Here is a 25997-nt window from a genome sequence, read left to right as displayed (position 1 = left end):
ATGTTCAGAGAAATGAGATGCAGCAGAGTAGAAAATCATTTTACTTTACCACTTCTTGAGAAGGGCCAAAGCCTTATATAATTACGATCCCACACAAAGCTTGTTCAGAGAAGCAGAGAAGGAAAGCCACCCAGTCTGAAATTACAGTCTTAGTGCTGGGACAAATCTTAACAGCCTTTTGGTTCTACCCCGGCCCTCTGGCAGGGTGGTAGGGCTCACTTCAGAATGAGGCAGCTGAGGTCCAAAGAAGGTCTAAACTTAAGTGATCCCTCCTGCTTCATAAATGCTACCTCCCTCCCCACCACATTCTAACAACACAGGCTAGATTTTCAGATACAATACTGATTTTAAACAGATCAGTGAAAATGCCCACTGAAATGCCCACATTTCATCCAACACTCAAACCATATTTCCCAGCACACCCTTCTCATATCACAAACAGCACCCAAATCAAGTGATGTCACTAAGTTTCAATTTGGAAAATAAGCTTGCAGTATAAAAACAGTATTCACCCTTCTGTTCTACCTTCTGTAGGGTTAGGGGCTTGGATTCCAGGACTGAAGCCCTGGAGACAACTGCTTCACTCCTGGGACCACAGAAGTACTGTGGGACTCTATCTGAGGAGCTCAAAGCAAAATATCTCCATCACATAGCCAGAATACTCTCCTAGCATTGAAGAAGTGGCAATGGCTGAGCCACTGAAGCTTAATCCCACTTGGCACCATGAATTTAGAAGCAGAATCTTGTTCTCACCCCATAAGAGTCCCTCGGATTTGTGAACATGCGATCAAACACAAAATCCATGTTAGCCATCTTCATTGCTGCCCTGCAATAAAGCAAGACAGAAAAGTACCAGATGTATGGAAAGCTAGGCTCAATTGAAAAGGTAGAGCAGGAAGCATCAAGGGAGGGAAGGGAAATGTCAGCAAACCTGTTTAGAAAGAAGACTCCTCGGATCATCTCGTAGGGATTGGCCCGAGTCCGAGCTCGCCGCATCTCTTCCCCATCCAGGACATCAAACACGCTCTGCCCAGAGAATCAGAACCTCAAGGTGAGCTCCAGGACAGGAAAGGGGTCTTAAGAGCCTACAATGCCCAACTCACAGCCCTCCAAGGAACAAGGTTCCTGTGGCATCTCAGCTCTGAAATGTCTTATTGTGTGACCCTAGACAGGTTGCTCAATCACTCTCTCAATCACCTTGCCAGTAAATTGGTTAAAAAAAAAATGTAAGCAGGTGCCTGGCACATGGCAAATGGTTAAGAAACAGCACCCATTGCTACATACAGAGTCACCTCTGGGCATTGCCAATCCTCATAGCAAATCTGTTTCTCCATCCCATACCAGCAGCTACTTTCGAAGGGATCGAAGTTGACAGGAAGGCTTACCTGACTAGAGCTCATTTACAGAGAGGAGAAACAAGCAAACAAGACCAGGGTTTTCTGATGGCACCTACCACACAGTAGCGATCCTTTCTCCTCTCAAACTCCCCTGATCAATTTCCTCTCTAGATAAAGAAATCCTCACATTACCTGAGTTCCAGTCGCCTTACGGATATTCCCAACCCTATGCCTGCCAAAAAATAAAATATCTGAGGCTGGTCTGAGGCCTCCTCAAGAGTTTCCTTGGCTCATTCTGCCCCAGACAATGTGCTTCCCAATAAGGCCAAAAAGTGTCAATGGGGGCTAACATTCACCCACGTACTTCACACCACTATTTTACTTAGCTCTCACAACAACCCTGAGAAATGAGTATTTTCTCCTCATTTTATAGATGAGGAAACTCAAACTCACAGACTAAAGGAACTGGGCCAAGGTCACACAGCAAAAGAATTGTAGATCTTGGATTTGAATGCAGGTCTATCTGATGCTGAAGAATGATTCCAAACCTTTTGCTACACCAGGCCCTCTCAGGATTACAATGAACAGACACACTGAGGTTATGTGGATCTGTTCTTGGCTGCTGACCACAGGGACAGCACAACACCAGAGAGCAGGACAGTTACCAGGGAAAAGGACAATTTGCAGATACAAACCAAGCTACGCGTCTGATCTCCTGGAAAAATCTTAACTTTAGCTTTCCCACAACAAGCCCAAAGAAGAAATGGAAAAGTCCAGCAAATCACCTCCCACAAGGTTTTCATATCTGGTTCTAGCCACAAGGCCTTACCTTACATTGCAACACACTATGAAGCAGCTCTTCCCCACAAAACTCTGTTTCATCTTCAATAATCATCTTTCTCTACAGGGAGAAGAAAGCAGTAAGTAATGACCACATGTGACTGCATTTGTGGGGGACGAATTAAGAAATTAGGGTTTCAAGTGAATAGAGCAAGAAGGGACTTGGTTCTCTGCCAAGAAACATCAATTCCTGAAGGGTGGGAAAGAGAAAATCCTAAATCCCTCTGGCTCTTCACCAGATGGCTGTGAGACGAAGCACCCCCTCAACCCCACCCCAGAGGCTCTGAGTAGAGCACAATATGGACACAAGACTCATGAATACTGAGGCTAGGAAAACCAAACAAGAAGGAGACATTCAAGCCATCTACCCCTGGAGCACAAAGGCAGAAGAATGGGGAATGCCTCAAATGACAAAAGCTTGTCCTTCCACCAGGAAACCTCTCACTCTGTGATGAGTACAAATGTATGATACCAGGCACTGACCTGGTAGCATTTCAGAAACAGGGACTCACCAGGCACAGTGTCTCACACCTGTAATCCCAGCACTTTGGGAGGCTGAGGTGAGCAGATCACTGAGGTCGGGGGTTCAAGACCAGCCTGACCGACATGGAGAAACCCCGTCTCTACTAAAAATACAAAATTAGCTGGGTGTGCTGGTGCATGCCTGTAAGCCCAGCTACTCAGGAGGCTGAGGCAGAACTGCTTGAACCCAGGAGGTGGAGGTTGCAGTGAGCCGAGATCACGCCATTGCACTGCAGACTGGGCAACAAGACCGAACCTCTCTCAAAAAAAAAAAAAAAAAAAGAAAAGGAATAAAAAGAAAACAAGGATTCTAAGGGGTCTCACGGGGATATCAAGTGCAACCCCCATATGAGTGAAGCCACCTCTAAACCAGTGAAATTCAATCTCTTTGGTCTCAGGTTTTACACTCTTAAAAATTACTGAGGATCGTAAAGAATTTTTGTTTATGTGGGATAGATAATAGGTAATCCATTATCTAGAATTCAAATAATTCTATTATTAGAAATTAAAACTGAGATTTAAAAAATATTTTTAAATTCAGTTTAAAAGACTAATGTTAACATAAATATTTTTCATGAAATATAACCGTATTTCCAAAAAAAAAAAAAAATTAATGAGGAGAGTGGTAGTGTTTTCCACTTTTACAAATTTCTTCAGCATCCGGCTTAATAGAAGGCCAGATTTTCCTCTCCGCTTTTTCATTCAGTCTACTGTAATATCAATCATAGTCTCTGGAAAACTCCACTGGACACTTGTGAGAGAATGAGGGTGAGAAGTGCAAATAACTTTTCAATATCATTATGAAAATAGCTTTGCTCTTGTGGACCCCTGAAAGGATCTTGGAGATCCCCAGGAGCACATATACTTGGAGAAGTGTCCTCTAGACCATATTGATTTGGTAGCCATCTACTTTATTCTCACAATTTTCCAGAATAAAATTAAGCAAATTCCCTCTGTAACAATTCCCTCATTACTTTCCGAGCACAGGGACAATGTCTTTTCATCTAGCAGTGATAAGAATATACGCAGATATATATGATAAGCCACTTCAAAAGGCATCCATGAAGAAGACAGAGTTTATATATTTTGTCTGCCTTATAATTTAAATGACTAGGAGAAAAGAAAATACCTGCCACATCTCCAGGGGGCCTTATTTGTAAAGCTCATGACACACCCTCTTGACACCGTTTTATTCCTACCAACCTGGATGGTCAGATTCACATTTTTCTTAAACTGCAAGTACATGTACATACCAGACTTGAGCAAGTGAAAAGTTGGGAGAGTGCCAAGGAGTCAGGGTACATTTTCCTGAAAGCCTACCTTTCCCACAACCATCCAATCACTCATTTCCTTAGTGTCAGGAATTTCAGTGGTACATTCCGGGAACCATGACACCTGCTCACAGGCACTGGGCTGCAAACAAAAGAGAGGCATGTAAGACAGGTATGACAGAGCCTCAGAGCTAACCCCCCACTCATCAGGACTTCCCCAAAACAAGCAGAAGGGACCGAGACAGACCAAGAAGGGTCCATTTGCTGAAGCCAAATGCAATGGTCAGACATATGAAGTGAGAGCCAGAATTCTAAAGTTTAACTTCTAAAGGCCAGCTCCAATTCTGGTTAGAATCCTTAGAAACTTCCCAAAACTAAGGTTTATTTCATTTGTTCCATTATTATTTAATGAATACCTACTATGTGTTAAGTGCTCCGAATGCAGAGTTAAATAAGACATGGTCCTTGGCAAAAGGGGTTTGCAATCAGAGCAGTGGAGACACAGAGAAGTAAATAGTAATCACATTGATGTAGATCTATGACAAAATAAGTGTATCAGAAAGACTTAACGGCAGTGAGTCGGCTGGGCGCGGTGGCTCACACCTGTAATCCCAGCACTTTGGGAGGCCAAGGCGGGTGCGTCACCTGAGGTCAGGAGTTCGAGACCAGCCTGGCCAACCTGGTGAAACACTGTCTCTTAAAAAAAAAAAAAGGTAAAATAAATAAATAAATTTTTTTTTTTTAAATGGCGATGAGTCTCATCTCCCAATGCCTTTCAAAGTGTTATTCACAAAACAACCCAGTAACTGGTAAAAAGGATTCCTAGCCCTTCATTCTGACATTCTAAAACAGAACAAAAACTGGTCTCTCTAATGGCTGCTTCCTCTTAATTTTTCAATTACCTATCAGGCCAAAGCAATGGTTCTCACTCTGGCTGTGCATTAGGATCATCTACAGTGCTTCTAAAAAGTACTGATGCAGCTGGGTGTGGTGGCTCACGCCTGTAATCCCAGCACTTTGGGAGGCTGAGGCCGGCGGATCACTTGAGGTCAGGAGTTACAAGACCAGCCTTGGCCAACATGGCGAAACACCATCTCTACTAAAAATACAAAAATTAGCTGAGCATGGTGGGGCACATCACAGCTACTTGGGAGGCTAAAGTGGGAGACTCGCTTGAACCCAGAAGGTGAGGTTGCAGTGAGCCAAGATTGCACCACTGCACTCCACCCTGGGCAACAGAATGAGACTCCATCTCTAAAATAAAACAAAATTAAATTAAATTAAATAAATAAAAAATACTGATGCCTGGGGCTGAGCACAGTAGCTCACGCCTGTAATTCCAATGCTTTGAGAGGTCAAGATAGAAGGACTGCTTGATGCCAGGACTTTAAGACCAGCCTGGGCAACATAGCAAGACCGTTTCTACCCAAAAAAAATCTAAAAAATTACCCAGGCATGGTGGCACACTCCTGTAGTTGTAGATATTCAGGAGGCTGAGGTGGGAGGATATCTTGGGCCCAGGATTTCAAAGTTGCAGTTAACTGTGTTGGTGTCACTGCATTCCAGCCTTGGCAACAGTGCAAGACCTTGTCTCAGACAAAATTTTCAGAAGTACTGATGCCTGAGACCCACCTCCAGAGTATAAGATTCTACTGGTCTGAGGTGAGGCCTGGGGATAAGTTTTTAGAAGTCCCTAGATGATTCTACTATGCAGGCAGCACTAAGTGCCGCCAGGCTCGAGAAACAAGGATTATGAAACCTAAACAGGTGGCTAACCTGCATGGCAGCTTCACATATTGGCTCCCACGCAAGTGTGGAGAAGAGAGTCACCATTACAAATTGAAGCAATGTGATTAAAAGTAATATTCCATGCTCTGAAAGCCGTAAAATGGTATCACAATGCCAGGTCTTGAGGGCAAGCCAATCAGCATCAACAGAGAAAAAGTTGAATAGAAAAATTACTGAAGCCTTTTGTCCATGAATCTGGCAGTGAATCATGGCTTCTTCTCCTGTTGAAATCTATCACCTTTAAGCATAAAGGTGATCGATTTGGTTATAAATCATAAATTCTAGAGAACAAGAAGTTCATGTAAACTTGGAAAGAAAAAGCAGATTCAGGCCGGGCGTGGTGGCTCACGCCTGTAATCCCAACACTTTGGGAGGCCGAGGCGGGCGGATCACGAGGTCAAGAGATTGAGACCATCCTGGCCAACGTGGTAAAACCCCATCTCTACTAAAAATACAAAAATTAGCTGGGTGTGGTGGCACGCACCTGTAGTCCCAGCTACTCAGGAGGCTGAGGCAGGAGAATTGCTTGAACCCGGGAGGCGGAGGTTGCAGTGAGCCGAGATTGTGCCACTGCACTCCAGCCTGGCGCCTGGCGATGGAACAAGACTGCCACAAAAAAAAAAAAAAAAAAAAAAGAAAGGAAAAAGAAAAAGCAGATTTGATCTCCCTATGGGAGTCTGACTATTATGACTACCTACAGAGTGGACTTTGTGCAGAGGGTCATACCTTGTCCTCTGCATTCCTAGCCTACAGTAGCCACTGAGCACTTATCCTGGGGTAATCCCAGGATTGGATATTCACCCATGGACACCCAGACTCACCTGCTGTGAGGAAATGGCTGCCAAATGACACATGACCTAACTCTTACTTACAAACTTTTACTTACTTATAGGGCTTTTGGTTTGTTTTTGTTTTTGAGACAGAATCTCACTCTGTTGCACAGGTGGGAAGGCTGGAGTGCAGTGGCACGATCTCAGCTCACTGCAACCTCTCCGTCCTGGGTTCAAGTGATTCTCCTGCCTTAGCCTCCCAAGTAGCTGGGATTACAGGCGTATCTCATCATGCCCAGCTAATTTTTGTATTTTTAGCAAAGACGGGGTTTTGTAATGTTGGCCAGGCTGGTGGTCTCAAACTCCCGACCTCAGGTGATCGACCCGCCTCGTTCTCCCAAAGTGCTGGGATTACAGGTGTGAGCCACGATGCCCGATCTATAGAGTGTTCTTTGTAAAAGAAAAACTGAATTACAATAAATGGTAACTGGGTCAACCTCACATTACAAAAAGGAATTTCAATAGTCTGTCTCCATTAAAAACAGAAAATTAAAGGGCAAACTACAGATTCTGAGTTTAGTATAGTTCAACTTCTGCCCACTGAAAGGATACAGACTCTTGGATTTTTGTCTTGTTTTGTTTTGTTTTGAGACAGAGTCTCACTCTGTCATGCAGGCTGGAGTGCAGTGGCGTGATCTTGGCTCACTGCAACCTCTGCCTCCCAGATTCAAGTGATTCTCCTGCCTCAGATCCCAAATAGCTGGGACTACAGGTATGTGTCACCACACTGGGCCAATTTTTTGTATTTTTAGTAGAGATGGGGTTTCACCATGTTAGCCAGGATGGTCTCCATCTCCTGACCTTGTGATTTGCCCGCCTCGGCCTCTCAAGGTGCTAGGATTACAGGGGTGAGCCACCGTGGCCAGCCTGGACTCTTGTCTTACATGAATGAAGACATGGAAAGCACCGGGTACTTCTGAGATGAAAGCCCACACCCAGCAACCAGCTGCAGGTATCTACCCTATTCCACATTGTCAGTCTGCTGGTCTCATCACCCACAACTACAAGGCAACAGCGAGACCGGCTCCAGAACCCATGAGCTCTTCATTTGTCAGAATCTTATTTGGAAGGCTTATTAGGCTTTTATCACGTGCAGATTCATGGGACTTCTTTCCTGAACAGGAACACCAGGAAGACAAATAAAATATCAATTTTCCAGAGTTCAGAGCCACATCTGAAGCTGAACTACAGCAACTATGTGGAAAGCTAGACATTTGAGTTCCAATTTCTCTAGTTTCAACTCTGTAATGGTAATATCTCATTGTTATTTTTAGGTGTTATTTTTTGAGACAGAGTCTCGCTGTCATCAGGCACCAGGCACCAGGATGGATTGCAGTGGTGCAGTCTCGGCTCACTGCAACCTCTGCCTCCCAGGTTCAAGCAATTCTCCTGCCTCAGCCTCCCAAGTAGCTGGGATTACTGGTGCACGCCACCATGCCCAGCTAATTTTGTATTTTTTAGCAGAGACATGGTTTCACCATGTTGGCCAGGATGGTCTCCATCTCTTGACCTCATGATCTACCTGCCTTGACCTCCTAAAGTGCTGGGATTACAGGTGTGAGCCACGTGCCTGGCCTATTTTTAGGTGTTTTTATTGTACCCACTACAAATCCTTTGTGGAATAAGATAGGACATAAATAAATAAAATAAAATCTCGCCGGGCGCAGTGGCTCACGCCTGTAATCCTAGCACTTTGGGAGGCTGAGGCGGGTGGATCACGAGGTCAAGAGATCGAGACCATCCTGGTCAACATGGTGAAACCCCGTCTCTACTAAAAATACAAAACATTAGCTGGGCATGGTGGCGCGTGCCTGTAATCCCAGCTACTCAGGAGGTTGAGGCAGGAGAATTGCCTAAACCCAGGAGGTGGAGGTTGCGGTGAGCCGAGATCACGCCATTGCACTCCAGCCTGGGTAACAAGAGTGAAACTCCGTCTCAAAAAAAATAAATAAATAAAATCTCACATCTGTGCCATGAAAAGGGATAATGGGAGTTTCTTTTGGTCTTCAAGGTGAAAACAAACTGGTACCCAAGTAGATAAGCAATTATATCCACAGTAGAAAAGCAATGTGGCATAAAAAAAGCACCTATTTAGAACCTGGATGGCATAAACCTGTGGAGGTACAAGGACCTTCTCAGAAGGCACCTACTCCAGTCACTCACACAATGAGAGTGGGTGCACTTGGCCTGCGTGAACACTTTCAGCAGAGAGAGCACACTGTCTCACGAGGTATCCTAGTCCACTAGTGGAGAGCTCTACCTACTTATTAAAGTTTTTTTGTTTTGTTTTATTTATTTATTTATTTTTTTTTGAGATGGAGTTTCACTCATGTTACCCGGGCTGGAGTGCAATGGCGCGATCTCAGCTCACCGCAACCTCTGCCTCCTGGGTTCAGGCAATTCTCCTGCCTCAGCCTCCTGAGTAGCTGGGATTACAGGCATGCACCACCATGCCCAGCTAATTTTCTGTATTTTTAGTAGAGACGGGGTTTCACCATGTTGACCAGGATGGTCTCGATCTCTTGACCTTGTGATCCACCCGCCTCGGACTCCCAAAGTGCTGGGATTACAGGCTTGAGCCACCGCGCCCGGCTGTTTTGTTTTATTTTGAGACAGACTGTCGCCCAGGCTGGAGTGCAGCGGCACGATCTTGGCTCACTGCAATCTCTGCCCCCTGGGTTCAAGTGATTCTTCTGCCTCAGACTCCTGAGTAGCCGGGACTACAAGTGTGTGTAGTACCATGCCTGGCTAATTTTTTGTATTTTTAGTACAGATGGGGTTTTATCGTGTTAGCCAGGATGGTCTCAATCTCCTGACCTCGTGATCCACCTGCCTTGGCCTCCCAAAGTGCTGGGATTACAGGCGTGAGCCACCGCGCCTGGCCTTATTAAAGGTTTTAAGGAGCCAAACACTACCTTCCAAGCCTCTTCTACCCATTGATCTCAGACAGTCCTAATGCAACACGAAATCCACATCCCACCATATCTTCCGCAGCCTTCTGTCTTCCATTCTGGATATCCCCAGTACTTTCCATGTAAAAAACCAGTTACACTTTGCTCTTACTGCCTCTGGAGATTTCTAGTTTATTTATATGGCTTCTTAAAGCCATGCATCCAAAAACACAAGTGGCTTTTCCATCTCCTCCTCCCTGTAACAGTTACCTCTGGCTCATCTCGCCAGTCCACGTTCAGCTCCTGGTCAAAGCCCCGGAGTGTCAGACCCAAGCCTCTTCGACCTTTCTGATTGGAAGCTTCAACGATGTCTTTCCGACCCTGGCTGTATTTACCCAATCCTTCACCTTCTCTGAAGCCCATCTTGGCCTGAAAAAGAGAAGTAAGGGAGCACAATTAATTAGGTCCATCACATGCCAGTGTGCTAAAACCTAAGAAATACAGATGAGTAAGTCTAAAGTTTGTCTTAGTCTAATGAAGAAAAAAAGCATAAATAAATAACTGCAGTATAACTGTGGGCCCAGTGGCTGGCTGTTCTGGAGGTTAAAGTCTAGGGCAACCAGAAACTGGATAAATGAGAAGGGACTTCATAGCCATAATTAAAAGCACCCAGAGTACTTAATGAATCTCATTGGACATTCGCACAACTTACTCTTCCAGCTAATTTGTCTGATTAAGTGAGAAGCAGATCTAGAGTAGAGTTGATAAAGAGAACATAATTTAAAATGGAACCGCTTCAAGCAGTAACTTCTACCTCACCCTTATCCAGTCAAATAGCCTTACTAGGCAAGGATAAGTGGCTTTGCAGGAGCCCACGTAAAAGATGAACTATGAAGTCTCAGCAGATTTTAGAAAAAAAAAACAAAAAAAAAAAACGATGAACTAAAAACTTGGCTCATGTAAAAGTGGGGTATGGGAGGTACTATAACACCCTGGACAAAAGCCATTTTTGAAATGTCACAACTATCTATAAGCTCACGCTAAACTTTAGAGTTATCGAGTCCAGGTATACATCCCAAAGATTAGAGACTTAAATCCCAAAACCCACAGACTCCTGCCTAATTAAAAAAAAACTCTAATCCTAAGATCTAAATTTCCCTGGAGGGTCTATATCCCCTCTGAAAGGGGTATTACCAGCTAACGAGCTGGATGGAATTCCTATCATAGCCACAAACACTTCTCCCAGGTCAAACAGACCGACTGAGCCACAAGCCTCCCCATCTTTAACTTCCCCAAAGCTTGTGGCCTCCAAACTAGAGTCCTGACCTATGACTTTAGCTCAATTCTCATTCTTAAATGAATCCAAGAGAAAATGGAGGGGTTAACTTTAATATTTCTCTTTCTTTTCTTTTTTTTTTTTTGAGACAGTCTCACTCTATTAACCAGGTTAGAATGCAGTGGCGCAGGCCGGGCACGGTGGCTCACGCCTGTAATCCCAGCACTTTGGGAGGCCGAGGCGGGTGGATCACGAGGTCAAGAGATCGAGACCATCCTGGTCAACATGGTGAAACCCCGTCTCTACTAAAAATACAAAAAATCAGCTGGGCATGGTGGCGCGTGCCTGTAATCCCAGCTACTCAGGAGGCTGAGGCAGGAGAATTGCCTGAACCTAGGAGGCGGAGGTTGCGGTGAGCCGAGATTGCGCCATTGCACTCCAGCCTGGGTAACAAGAGCGAAACTCCGTCTCAAAAAAAAAAAAAAAAAAAAAAAAAAGAATGCAGTGGCACGATCTCAGCTCACTGCAACCTCTGCCTCTCAAGTTCGGGCAATTCTCCTGACTCAGCTTCCTGAGTAGCTGGGATTACAGGCACCTGCCACCACACCCAGCTAATTTTCTGTATTTTTAGTAGAGATGGGGTTTCACCATGTTGGCCAGGATGGTCTCAAACTCCTGACCTCAAGTGATCCACCCACCTTGGCCTCCCAAAGTGCTGGGATTACAGGCATAAGCCACCGCACCCGGCCCAACTATAATATCTCTAAAGATAGACAGAAGGTAAACTTGGATTTCTATAACGTCTGCACATACACTAAGGAATATGAACAGGTCTTCCTATTCACCATTCTTCTTGTGATATATCAGTGAGGTATGAAAGTTGGGAAAGAAAATTGGGCCTTGTTTCAGAAAAAGAATAAATTGAATATTTCCATTTATTTTAGGCATCTGGGACTGAACAGGATTTTAGTCATTTCATTTGAGACCACTCAGTAGAGCAAAAATTCACAGCAAGAAGCTTCTTTACCCACTGACAAACATCCATGTTTAGGGAAGTATATTCACACATGTTAATAATAAGAATTCATTACTAAGGATACAAAAAGGTGATCAAGTCCTGGACAGACCAGCAGAACCAGGCCTAAGCAGTCACTTCCCATAGATGATACAAATGTGATAGATACTTCTATCAAGAAGTGGGCCACGCTCTGCTAAATTTCAGTAGCTGATAAGCAAAGGAAAAACCTATGGCCAAACTTTTCTTCTTTTCATACCAAGACAAATTGCCCTTCTTTCACTCTGCTGGTGGGGCTTGAGAAACCCAACCCAAGCACTAACATACCATAAGCTTCTGGGAGACACTATTATACATGGAATAGCGAGAAGAAGTTCCCTCCACAAGGGAGTCTGCTTTGAATGCATCGTCGAAAGAGTCAGAGCTGCGTTGTTTCCCCTCGGTCTCACTGTCAGACCCACTAAGGCTTGTAGCAGATGCTGAAAAAGAAAAAGGAAAATGTTTAGGTAGGTTTATGGCACAAAATAGCCTCCAGAAGTTCAAGTTTCATTTATTCAACTACTGTCTAGTGTACACATAGCGCACATGAAGTTCATTTAATGACCCAAGGTCAAATCTATTCTCTAGGTCTTACTAGCTTTGTAATCTTGGGCAAGTCACCACTGAAAGTTCCTAATGGACTTGACACAATGGGAGCTCAAAAATAACAGTTTTCCTTCCCCACCCTTTCAATTTCTTCCACTACAAAACTGGGACAGTAATACCACTTCACAGGATTGTTTAAAGATTCAGTGAAACAGTGGGCCAGGCATGGTGGCTCATACCTGTAATCCCGGAACTCTGGGAGGCCGAGGAGGGCAGACCACTTGAGGTCAGGAGTTCTAGATCAGCCTGGCCAACATGGTGAAACCCCGTCTCTACTAAAAATAGAAAAATTAGCTAGGTGTGGTAGTACATGCCTGTAATCCCAGCTACTTGGGAGGCTGAGGCAGGAGAATTGCTTGAACCCAGGAGGCAGAGGTTGCAGTGAGCCAAGATTGCGCCACTGCACTCCAGCCTGGGCAAAAAGAGTAAGATTCCATCACACACACACAAAAAAAGTACATTGTCAAATATAAAGTGTATTTACTGAAGATATGGTTATTTCTGCTGTTGGTAGTTATTATTTGAATATCAATATCCAAACATTGATGCCTGATTCCATTTTCAACAATTCCATCATAAGGCTAACATATTTTTATTTTTTATAACTGCAAAAAGAGCTTTTCAAAGGAAGATACACAAGAAGACCAATAAAAGTGATTATTCACACATTCAGGGGTTGGCACTTGGAGACAGAATACCAAAACAATTACTTGGAAGTAGTGAAAACAAAAGTGAAACTTGAATTACATTTTTATATCATGAGAGTTTACACTGGCTATCTTTTTGTATTTTTTGACTTATGAACCACGTGAATATATTATCTATTACAATTTAAAATAAATATGCAAAAACTGACAGCGATGTGGCATAATTCCTTTGAAGAAGAAGGGACATCACTGAGAAAGGGTGTTGATTGAAAACTTGGCTGCTTGTGAGAAGTGCTGAGGGAAAGGCACAGAAGGCAGTGTGTAAAAACATTTTTTAATAGACCCGAGGTATTCATTATTCAGCTATTTCTAATTTGAAGATTACATCATAATTCTGAAGCCAGTCTTCACTGATTCATCCACTTCCCTACCTGAACAAAAACCTGCTAAAGGTTGACATTCAAGAAGAATGAAGCTTTCCTCAGCACCCCAGGCCCAACTGATTCTCCCTCCACTGTGCTCCAGTAGCACCAGTGTCATCAGCACAGCACCCATCACACTGCCTTAGAGTCAGTTATTGTTTGCCACCTGCTGTCCCCACTGGACAGGGTCACTCCTGGAAAGCAGGAACTCTGTCACAGTCAATTCTGTACCCAACACCTGGACTGAGGCTTTCCATTTAATAGAAATTAATTAAATGATTACTGTAGTAAATGTAGAGATGTGTCAGCCACGTGTCACTTTCCTAAGGACCTACGGAGTATATAACTCCTTAAGATATTTCCTCTTAAAAGCAGTGCAAGCTGTTCAGGCCTCAAAAGTTTAAGGACAGCCGGGCACGGTGGCTCATGCCTGTAATCCCAGCACTTTCGGAGGCCGAGGTGGGCGGATCACGAGGTCAAGAGTTCAAGACCGTCCTGGCCAACATGGTGAAACCCCGTCTCTACTAAAAATACAAAAGTCAGCCAGGTGTGGTAGCACGAGCCTGTAGTCCCAGCTACTCGGGAGGCTGAGGCGGAAGAATCGCTTGAACCCAGGAGGCGGAGGTGGCAGTGAGCCGAGATTGCGCCACTGCACTCCAGCCTGGCGACAGAGCAAGACTCCATCTCAAAAAAAAAAAAAAAGTTTAGGGATGAGAACGAGATCTCTCTATCTTACCAGAGAGGGGAGCCCTCCTGGGGCTATGATTTAGCGACCCCACCCCACCACCACCAGTAGGCTGAATTAGGACATCTGCCATAGTTCAGAACACTGATACTGTTTAAAAGATCAGACTACTACACTGGTTCAGCACCTATTCTATAAAAGATCATGCCATATGTAATGGGGTACTTATGCAAAAGTAACAACCTTCAGAGATCTTAAAAATCTAATAGATAAATATGCACTTTCAAGGATATAATATTTTACAAAAGAAAGAAAAGACAAGTGAACATGTGTGAAAGAATAAACTGAAAACCAAAATTCTGGTTCCTAATAAGTTAGCAAGGAGAAATTTTGGTTGAGAATGTCCCTGTATGGGAGGCACAAAATCTGCCCTTCCCCTTAAGGTGACTGTCCAATTCTCTTAACAAAGAGTTGACTTGCTTACAAGAACCAATCCGGCAAACATCACACAGTGCCAGAGTGTGCCACTCAGAAAACCCAGACCATTAAGAATGAGTAACCATGGAAACCGAGAGGTGAAGTGCTATTTGTTTTGTTTCGTACTTTCCTGCATTTTCTGCGTTTGTGAGACACAAGAATGTATTAGTTTGAAAATTAGGGTAAAAAAAGCTACAAATAAATAGATTACCATTCCAAGCCTTGGGAAGAGGTTGGTTCCTTTCCAGAGAAATCTTCCAGGAGCAGCAGATCTGAGGGGAAAGGCCTTCTAAGTGGCTCAAGACTGTTCCATGGCCTCTCATCTATTCTCTCACGCAGACAGAAATGCACTCTGCAACAGTGCCCACATGCTAAAGAACTGCACCTCCAAAGGTGTAGATTCTGTTCACTTGGTTGCTTTCATGCCTTCAATCTGTACTGCTTAATACAGAAACAGGTGGTACCAGGAATGTGGGCAGCTCCCTAAGCACAGCCCTAAAGTTCCTTTTTGGCAGCCCAGGGATCCAGGGCCCTGACTAATCACAAAGGGTTCCTGCCACCCTAGAACCTCAAAGAGAGACCTTTTGTTTCCTTCTGTCATCAGAATGTCTCTGGGGAAAAATGACAGGGAGAACCAAACTTGAGTGGAAGGCTCACTAAGCACATCAGTGGTGACTCTGGTGTAAAATTCCAGTATCAGATTTTGGCACAAAGACTTTTCCCGCCTACTTTTTCTCCCCAGGTGTTACCTAATGTACATTATCCTTTCCAGGCTCTAAGAGTGAGGTTAATAGGAGTAAAATATCACTCTACTATGCAATTCCTTGTAAGATCAAGAAGTGTGCCAGATAAGCAAATAAGTCTTATTTTTTCCTTTATTCATGTGGTATAGGAGGCCACGTCTTAGCTTGACATGCTTTAAGACAAAGTTCCCTAGATTACTCCTGATGTCCACAGACGGCTACAGCTACTACTTATTCTTACTCAGGGGCCTTTGAGGTCATTCTTTTCTTATGAAAGGCAGACAACTGTCACGGCTGCGGTAGGAAATAAAGAGGAGGCTTAGCTTCTCAAGGCTGATAAACAATTTGGCAAATATTAAGCAGATAATTTTGTAATGAGGTTATAAATTAATAGGAGTAATAAGGTCAGTCTATTAAACTCATTAGTTTCATTAAGAATTTGCCAAAGCTGGATGGCATTCCCATTTACCTCCCAAGGAGCTCCCCCACTAAAACTTACCAGAGAGCCAAACAGTATTTGGGGTTTTAAGGTTTCTTCTCTACCTGACAGAAATCACTATTAAGTCATTACAAGGAAGAAAGGTTCAACTTTACAGAGGAATCAAACGTCTCCCGGCTGTTGGCAAAAAAATGACAGTGACAAGCTGGTCACAGTGGCATGTGCCTGTAGACCCAGCTACTTGGGAGGCTGAGGTAGGAAGATCACCTGAGCTCAAGAGTTCATGGCCAGTGTGGGCAACATAGTGAGACCCTGTCTCTAAAAAAAGATAAAGAATAGCCGGGCGCGGTGGCTCAAGCCTGTAATCCCAGCACTTTGGGAGGCCGAGGCGGGTGGATCACGAGGTCAAGAGATCGAGACCATCCTGGTCAACATGGTGAAACCCCGTCTCTACTAAAAATACAAAACATTAGCTGGGCATGGTGGTGCGTGCCTGTAATCCCAGCTACTCAGGAGGCTGAGGCAGGAGAATTGCCTGAACCCAGGAGGCGGAGGTTGCGGTGAGCCAAGATCGCGCCATTGCACTCCAGCCTGGGTAACATGAGTGAAACTCCGTCTCACAAAAAAAAAAAAAAATATATAGACACTATATTTGAAAAATGACAGTGACAACACACCAAGGGGGGCAGCTCCAACCACTAATGGCCAAGGTGAGCAGCACACAGATACAGAAAAATAAATTATGAATTTTAATAAACATCACATTCTGCTTAACAACTGTTGTGAAATAAACTCATCCCTGCTTAAAGACTGGATTTCTCCTTCATGCCAGACAAATGGTAACTTGTTAGAGCAATTCAAACAGATACCGATAAAGGAAGCTTTTGATTAAGGTCATGAATCTGAGCTGACAGGAAAGCGATGGTGTTTCAGGGCAAATAGTCTATTTAGGAAAGAATTAAACCTGGTGGAGAGGAAGGCGCCTTTAATGTGATACTGGTGAAGGAGCCTGGCAACTTCCAAAGCAACTTGCTGCAGGAGGGCCAGGAGCCCACACTAGATGCACAGCTAAGGAGAGAAGAAATTTTCTTGGGTTGTGCACTATAGTTTCCCTGTGAAAACCAACCAAAAAGAACAAAATGACCTAATCTGTCTCTCCTTATTTCAAAAAGTTATTTGTCAGCAAATTTGCAAGAGTGTATATACACTTGAAAATGCCTTCAAACTCCTTTGAAAATACTCAAAAGATCACATGATGCAACAGTGGCCATGACAACAACATCCCTTTTCTTCTTTACTCTGGCCAGATGTCAGTCTTTGACCTGGCAATGCAGCTCCCATGTGAATAATGTAAAATAAACACACTGATTAAATAGGTCTAATAATGAGTCACCACATGGATTTAGCAGAGGAAGAAGAAATAAGGTCCACACAGACAGAAATGGTAACTACTGTTTTGTTTTTCTAATTGTCCTCCCTAAAGAGCATTTTTCAATCATCTATTTGAACATTATGTTCAGGTAGAAGTGGCTGGAGTAAATGGAAACATCCCTGCTAAAATACAATGATTTGAATAGGAAAGCTGCACATACATTTCAGGGGATATGCAGACCGCAAACCACCAGGGTATATCGTCCAGGGGACACCTAAGAGAATCTGATACAGAACACAGACGATATAAATGCTAAGTACCTAATGAAATGATCTTCTGCAGACTGGAGAAGATAAGCAAAATGGAAAATGTGAAACATTTTAAGCTTCTTGGAAAATATGCTATTGTTGCCTTTTATCAGTTCTACTCAGTAACTATTTACTGAGCTTTTACTCCAGGCCCAGGCATGGTGGGAAAGAAGGCACAGCAGTCTTGCTGATAAAGATACTGCCCTCAGTTACTGCATCAATGCAGAGCTGCCCCTTCCTAAAATAAAATAACCTACGGAAATATAGAAATGTTGGTTTGCCTCTGCCTCCCATCTCATTTTCTGCAAATGAAAGGACCAAGTGGCCTGTTGCCAGGCATAGAAGGAAATGGACATCTCTGGATTTCCACTCTTTTTTTTTTCTTTTTGAGACAGGGTCTTGCTCTGATGCCCAGGCTGGAGTACCATGGCACAATCCTGGCTCACTGCAACCTCTGCCTCCTGGGCTCAAGTGATCCGCCCATCTCAGCCTTCTGAGTAGCTGGATCTACAGGTGCACACCACCATGCCCAGCTAATATCTGTATTTTTTTGTAGAGATGAGTTTTCACCATGTTCCCCAGGCTGGTCTCAAACTCCTGGGCTCAAGCAATCTGCCTACCTTGACCTCTGAAAGTATTAGAATTATAGGCGTGAGCTACCATGCCCAGCCTGGATTTCCATTCTATACAGGTAACAGCAATAGTCAATCCTTACTGAGTCACATAGTACTACTTCTAGAGAAGGGGGAAGGGTAATCTCAATTCAGTCACAAAAGCTCGAAATTTAAATCAGAATGGCTTCCTTCAAGGATCTTTACCCTTATACAATTACCTTCTTTTACCTGGGAATTGTCCTTGCCTTACTTCAAAGAGATGTTACTTGAGAGCAAATGTCCCCCAAGCTGCACTTAGAACTAGATATCACTTGTTCCCCAGACATACTCTCTCTTTTTGCCTTACAGGCCATCTCTCCCAATACCCCTATCCAAGGAGATTCTATCTTCACCACGCTGCTCAAATTCCAGGTGAGAGGTAAAATTCCCTTTCCTCAAGAATGTCCAGAACCATCGCATCCGGTAAGTTTTTGCCTTCCCACTCAGGAACTCCAATTACATACAGCCTTTCCCACCTACCTGGAATCTACTGTGACTTTAAAGCAGGGGTGTCCAATCTTTTGGCTTCCCTGGGCCACATTGGAAGAACTGTCTTGGGCCACACATAAAATACACTAATACTAATGACCGCTGTTGAGCTAAAAAAAAAAAAAAAAATCCCCCCAAAATCTCATAATGTTTCAAGAAAGTTTACAAATTTGTATTGGGTCCCATTCAAAGCCATCCTGCGCCACATGCAGCCCATGGGCCGAAGGCTGGACAAGCTTGCTTTCAAGGCATGAACACCTCCACACACAAAGTTGCAAGTGAGTCTCTTATTCAGCCTGGACTACAGCCGCACCAATGCTCCATTCACTGCACCACCTGTCAAGCTTCTCTCTGGACCAGCTTCTCAGTAGCAGCTGATGAGTAACTGCCCTTCAATAAGCCTAAAGCCTACCACTTGTGAATAAACTGTATTTCCTACTACCCTCAAAGGGTGCTTCACACCCTTTCAGTCACCAATCTTTTACGAAATTTCATTCTAGTTTCCCAGTGATCCAACAGAGAATCCAATATGCAAGCCTGCTGGTGCGGTGGGTTGAATGCAGTATCCCCCCCACAAAGCCTGTGAATGTGACTTTATTTGGAAATAGGGTCTTTCCCGATATCATCAAAAGATGTAATACTAGATTACAGCAGGCCCTATACAATGACTGATGTCCTTATAAGAAGAGGGAAATTTGGATACAGACACACACAGAGGAAACGTGGGGGCAGAGATTGGAGTTACGCTGCCACAAGCAAAGGAACACCAAGGAATGCCAGCAGCCAGCAGAAGAGAAGTAGTAAGGAAGGTCTTCCCAAGAGCCTTTGCAGGAACATGGCCCCACCAACACTTTGATTTTTGGACTCCCAGCTTCCAGAACCATGAGAGAATAAATGTCTGTTGTTTTGTGTCACCCAGTTTGTAGTAATTTGTTACAGCAGCCCTAGGAAACTAATACAGCTGGCAAGTAACGTAAATGCAAATTTACCTTAAAGTATTTGAGGCAAGCTCCCAGACATTTTACCACTTCTCAGAAAGCACCTATGTCAACTGTGAATAACCCTAAAAGACAGGCAAAGCAAAATGCTAGATTCAACCAGATCAGTTAAATCCTTTGATGCTTAATGCAGTGAACACAGCAGTGCTCCAATACAGTTGGATTCCTGACCACGACTGCTGAAGGAACTGAGAAAACAATATGCATGTGAAAAGTGAGAATTAGGCTCAATTGCAGCAGCAAAGGGGCCCTCCCTTACAAAAGGGCCCCAGGATCATGTACAGCTATTAAGACCACAGAGCACTCAATGCTTACACTACTTCTAACTGGTTTAAGGCAGCAAGAGTGCCAACTACTGAAGGACCAACAACAGAAAGAAACTTCTGGAAAAATTACCATTTTTTATTTAAAACAAGTTTCCCCACTCTTAGCAGGAGAATGGCAGAAGGGAAAAGAGTCTATAGCCAACATCTCTCTGTAGAGTATTCCTAATTTTCCTCAAGGGACCAACGGACAGTGGACTACAGTCTGCTCCACCCAGACACTGGGAGTTCAAATAACCAGATGGCCAGTGGCCTCAGACCACACAAGCATGCGTACCTTTTGCTCCATGATTGACAGAGGAGGGAGGTTCGTCATCGGATGTGGAGCTGAGGCTCAGGGCAAGCTCTGCAACTCTTTTTTTCTGTTTCTTGATTGGGGCAGTGCATTCTGGGTCAGTTCTCCTCTTCATCGTTAACTGTAACCATAAATCCAGACAGTCAGCTGCCCTGGGTCAGAGCCACTGGAATCAGAGCAGGGATTCCAAAGTGTAAAATCATCAGTGGCACGAGATTTGGCAACTCTACACACCTTCCAGTGCCAGCACTTGAATAGCCTCTTCCTAAGAATGAGATCTAGGAAGGATGCTAGCCAAGTGCTGGTTTTCAGTAATAGTTGTTTTACTGGAAAATGTGGTGCTCACAGACTGAGAGAGCCCTGGGCCACTGGTGTCAGACACCAAAAAGTCACGGATCAACTTCGCAAGCTACAGGGGGAAAAGACTTTGGGTACTTGTAGTTGTTCTATACGTTTTTTTTTTTGTTTTTTTTTTTTTTTTTGGCAGAAAGTGATTTATTTAGGCAGAGAGAAAAAAAGAAAGATGAGAGAGAAAGCTTCCAAGAGGATTGTGGAAGGCGGCCCAAGTATGGAATCCTGGAGAGGAAAGCAGCTTCCACACTGAGTGGAAGGGGACCTCAGAGGGGGACATCCCTGACAGAGAGAAAGCTTCCACAAGGATGGTGGAAGGGGACGCAAAGAAGGAATCCCTGTTCTATACTTTTGATGCAATATTAGCCATGCATGGCAATGTATACTCAAAATGAACGATGAAACCTAATAAATATTAACCAGTATTCCCAAGGTGAAGGGACCATCCCAGGATGACTGTTTCATCAGCATTATTATTTTATCAGAACAATTAAGAAATTACATAATACGATAAAAATACTAGTTTTGGTTTACTTCATGTCTGAAAATATGAAAGAATTGGGAAAGTTTTTAAGCAGAGTAAGGAATGAAAGCAGTGAATGGCTTAAGACTGAGGAAACAGAAGAGTGGCAAAGTTATTGGGACTGGAGGCAGCCATACTGTAGAACTGAGCTACAAAAACAGTAATTTTAAGGACAGAAATGCACCTCCACAAAAAAGAATGGAAACAGGCCAGGCACAGTGGCTCACACCTGTAATCCCAGCACTTTGGGAGGCTGAGGCAGGAGGATCACCTGAAGTCAGGAGTTCAAGACCAGCCTGGACAACATGGTGAAACCCAATCTCTACCAACAAAACATAAAAGTTAGCTGGGTGGTGGCACATGCCTGTAGTCCCAGCTACTCAGGAGAATTGCTTGAATTGCTGAGGTGGAGGTTGCAGTGAGCTGAGATTGTGCCACTGCACTCCGGCCTGGGTGGCAGAGCAAGACACCATCTCAAAAAAAAAAAAAAAGAAAAGAAAAGAAAGGAAACAGGCACCATGCCACCATTAAGCATCCATCCCCATGGTTAGGTACATGAGAGATAAGCACAAGAAAAAAATGAGATAGAATGCAGTGATTATGAAACCCTGAAATCTTAAGGAATGGTCAAGTTAAAGAGCAAGCAAGAGAAGTAGTAAATACAGTGTGGCTTAAACACAACTGATTGGCTGTAGAAAACTCAGACGAGGACTCAATACAGAGTGGGCGACCAGCTGGGCCACAATCCTTAGGGAAGGCGAGGTGCAAGGAGACAAGAGCGGACCTACAGCATGGGTCACAGCAGAGACAGCAATAAAGTACTGAAATCCAAAAGTGTCACTGATCCCCTCAACCTCACAAAACCCTGGATCACATGTTTCAGCTCTCTCCAACTCAAGGAAGAGACAACCCAATACACAATCGCCTCCTTCCTGAGAAAGCAGCCTCTTAATAGACACAGGCACGGGCTGTCCCAGGAAAGTAGGAAGAACCAGAGACACTGAGCAAACAGAAAGCAAGACCAAGCTAAGCCACATTTCACTTCAAGCCATAGTCTTAAACACCTCCAAAAGGCCCCCAGGGTGAGTTAAAGGAAGGCTCATCACAGAGCCTGCTTCTAGCCATTTCAAGGGCTAAAAGCTTCTAATTCTTAAGTGATTCTGAGGGAGACTGGAAGTAGAAGAAACTCAGAGGACTGTGTTGCAGTAGGTGCAAGAAGAGGGGAAATAGTTGTGTGAAAGGCAGGAGATGCGGATGCTCCTCCCCAGACCACATCACCTTAAATTTGGGCCTTCCAAATCATCCCATCCAACCCTACCATCTTCCGCTGGAAAAGACTGCGGCCGCAGAGGAGGCCACACAGCTAACCAGTGCCCAGTTCAAGTGACCCACACATGCCAGAAGAATGCTCTGGCAGGGAACTTCTAAGAGGAAAGCAAGCGGCCTGGTTCTGCCTGCTGCCTCCGCACAAAAGGGGTTCAAATCCCCTCTGCAGTCTTCTCTCCCTGGGCCTCGGTTTGGCACTGCCACCCCTATTCAGAGAGAAGAGATGAGCTCCCATGTCCCCCGGCCATCCCTTCATTTGAAGATAACGTGAGCGTGTGAATGTGTGCGCAGAGACGTGTGTCAGCGGCAGCTCAGGCTTTAGGGAGCCGGCGCTGGGGTTGGGAGGAGGAGGGAGGACATAAGGGGCCAGAAGGCGAGAAGAGTCACGACCGAAGGTGGGGGGCCCAGGCGGCGGTGGAGGGGAGAAGGATGCTGAGCCCGCGCGCCCGCCCGCTCGCTCCCCCCGGGCCGCGCGTCGGCACTCACGCTAAGGGGAGAGAGCGAGCTGCCGGGGAGCGGAGGGGGGGGGGTCAGGCCGACACTGTCGTCGCCGCTGCCAGAGCCGCCGCCTCCTCCCTCAGTTTCGTTTTCCCGCAAGCCAGCCCGGGTCCGCCAGCCGCGCCGTCGCGCTCGGGTCCCGCCCTGCAGGCCGCGCAGCCTGATGACGTCACGGGCCGCGCCGCACCCCGATCCTCCCAAAGTCCGGTCCTGGCCAGGGAAAAGGCTGCTGAGATTCTGGCCCGCCCCACCCCTCGACCTGGGAGGTTCAGGGGCGCCTGCGCGGAAAAGTCGCCCGGAAAAGGCTGCGAAAGGAGGATAACTGCGTATCTCCTCTTCCGGCTCTGGGAAAGAGAAACCAATACAAAAATTTTAAGCGCTAGGTGTCCTCGCACGACCTCATCTTACTTAATCTTATCATTACCTTCATTTTACAGACTAAGAACAAGTTCAGAGAGGCAGATGGTACACTGGTTGAAGGCAGGAACCCAGTGTTCTTGTTCCCTGCTGTATGCCCAACACCAGCCTATGGGACATCTCAACAGATTTTGAACGAAGGACGGGAGGAAAGAAGGAATGCCGCCTATAGCATCTTACCATATGGACACAGATGGCTCTTCATCCCAAACCTCTCTTCTGATTTTCAGGCCAGTATGGCCAAACGTCTGTTGGACATCCTCACTCAGTCACCTCAAATCCCTGAGTTCAAATTTCACCTTATGTTTTCCCATCATCTCACTTTTTTCCTGGTGAAGGGCGCTGGCATCCATCCTGTTGGTCCAACTAGAAACCTGAGGAGTCGCCCTCTTCATGCTCCAGAGCTTCTCATACACAATTATTTTTACCTCCTAATTGTATCCCAAATCTATCCATTCACCTCCATCCCCATTGCCACAATTCATGCACTCACCTCCTCTCGGCAGAATTTCTCCAGGAATCTCCAATCCCCCGTGCCTGTCTCCCGTTGTGATCCTTCTAATGCGTTCTTCACAAAACCAAAGTGATTTTTTTTTTAAATAAAATTTTCAATACCTGTGAAAAGAAGGGAATTTAAAATTAATTAATTAGTTAAACCTGATCCTGTCACAACCCATCAGTGATTAAAATCAATCAGTGATGTCCCATTGCTCTTAAAGCTGATGTCCTTTAAATGGCCTCCGAGACCCTCCAGCATGACCTCTTCTGCAGGTGTGCCTTGTACTACTATCTCTTAGTTCTCCCCATGCTGACTCTTCTCAGTTTGTTAAACATGCCATGTCTCGGCTGGAGCGGTGGCTTATGCCTGTAATCCCAGCACTTTGGGAGCCTGAGGCAGACGGATCACCTGAGGTCAAGAGTTCGAGACCAGCCTGGCCAACATGGTGAAACCCCTATCTCTACTGAACATACAAAAAAAGTAGCCGGTCATGGTGCGCCTATAGTCCCAGCTACTCGGTAGGCTGAGGGAGGAGAATCACTTGAACCTGGGAGGCAGAGGTTGCAGTGAGCAGAGATCTCACCCCTGCACTCCAGTCTGGGTGACAGAGCGAGACTCCATCTCAAAAACAGAACAGAACAAAACAAAACAAACCATGCCATGACTCTTAAGAGTTCAGCCCCTTGCCTGGATTATGCTTCTCCTCTTTGCAAGGCTAATGTCCATTTATCCCTCAGGTCTCCCTTTAGTGTCCTTATCTCTGGAAATCTTTTCTGATGTCACAAGTCTAGGTTGGGAGCCCCACCTCTGAGCTCCTAAAGCAGTCTGTCCTTCCACTATCAAAGCACTTACCGCAGTGTTGTGTAATGGCCTGTGGACTCATCTGCCTCCCTGACTCAGTTGTAAACTCTGTACAGGAAAGATTATGTCTGTCTGTCTGTCTGTCTGTATTAAATTTATAAGATTTAACAGAGGCTGAGCAGGGCGCAGTGGCTCACGCCTGTAATCCCAGCACTTTGGGAGGCCGAGGCAGGCTGATTGCCTGAGCTCAGGAGTTGGCGACCAGCCTGGGCAACATGGTGAAACCCTGTCTCTATTTTTTTTTAAATGCAAAAAATTGGCCAAGTGTGGCAGCGTGTGCCTATAGTCCCAGCTACTTGGGAGGCTGAGGCAAGAGAATTGTGTGAGCACGGGAGGTGTAGATTTAACAGAGGCTGTTGGTGGGTGCTCAATAGATATTTACTGAATCTGTGGAAGTGTGGAATATGAATGAAAGTTGAGTGATGTGCTCAAGGTTACAGAGCTAGGAAGCAGCAAACAGGTATTTACCTAGTTCTCTATGTTCTAAAGCTTAGTTTTTTTTCACCTCACCAAGGCTTCTGAACATGCGTTGTAAAATGAACACCTTTGGTAATCTTGTGGAGCTTATGGACCCGTTTTCAAAATAATAATTTGAAGGGCATAAAACAAGGTATAGGAAATGAGTTATATTGGAAAAGTTAACATATTTAGCAAATTTAGTGATTTAATTTTTATGTTGAGCATTAAATAATGAGATAATGTATTCAAAATATAGTCAAGTTAAAGTTAAATTTTATTTTTTAAAGCATATGGCTATATCCAATGAATAGTGCTGGGAAAAACATAAATATATAGGTAAACATGAAACTTGATTCTTACTTTATGCCAAATGCAAATTAAGTTAAGATAGATCATAGACCTAAACATAAAATCTACAATGATAACGCTTATAACAGAAAACACAGGAAAATATTTTTATAGCCTTAGTGTAGACAAAGATTTTTTTTTTACATGGGACCCAGGGAGCATTAATTAGAAAGAAAAATAATGATAAAATGGAGTTCATCAAAAGAAAAGCCTTCTACTCAAAAAAGACGCCATTAAGACACTGAATAATCAAACCGCAGAATGAGGAAAACATTCACAATACATGTGTCTGGCAAACAACTTATTTCTAATATATATGTATACACATATATATAAAATACCCAAGAATAAAAAGAAAAGCAGAAATTTCCAATTCCTGTCAAAATGGAAACAGCACATTTCATTCTGCTTCTCCCAGTGAATGTAATTTAAAACCTTGGATGGAATGC

General features: G+C 44.5%; 1 protein-coding gene across 2 annotated transcripts in view; it reads right to left on the bottom strand.

The window, feature by feature from the left end:
- Positions 1 to 23196, bottom strand: part of CMTR1 (cap methyltransferase 1) — a 50298-nt gene extending 27102 nt beyond the window's left edge. For both annotated transcript variants that reach the window (XM_032253609.1, XM_032253610.1), the window contains exons 1-8: positions 22953 to 23196; positions 20249 to 20387; positions 12098 to 12249; positions 9750 to 9908; positions 4020 to 4112; positions 2167 to 2238; positions 932 to 1026; positions 754 to 826 (exon numbers count right to left, since the gene is read on the bottom strand). In XM_032253609.1, the coding sequence (XP_032109500.1) occupies positions 754 to 826; positions 932 to 1026; positions 2167 to 2238; positions 4020 to 4112; positions 9750 to 9908; positions 12098 to 12249; positions 20249 to 20381 (777 nt within the window). In that variant the 5' untranslated portion in view covers positions 20382 to 20387; positions 22953 to 23196. The remainder of the gene's footprint in view (positions 1 to 753; positions 827 to 931; positions 1027 to 2166; positions 2239 to 4019; positions 4113 to 9749; positions 9909 to 12097; positions 12250 to 20248; positions 20388 to 22952) is intronic.
- Positions 23197 to 25997: the final 2801 nt, after the last annotated feature.

This window comes from Sapajus apella, unplaced genomic scaffold (assembly GCF_009761245.1).
Source record: "Sapajus apella isolate SASKATOON/1434 unplaced genomic scaffold, GSC_monkey_1.0 scaffold83, whole genome shotgun sequence".
Lineage (NCBI taxonomy): Eukaryota > Metazoa > Chordata > Mammalia > Primates > Cebidae > Sapajus > Sapajus apella.
The sequence above is the reverse complement of the archived record's forward strand: the minus strand, read 5'-3'. Positions and strand labels throughout refer to the sequence as shown.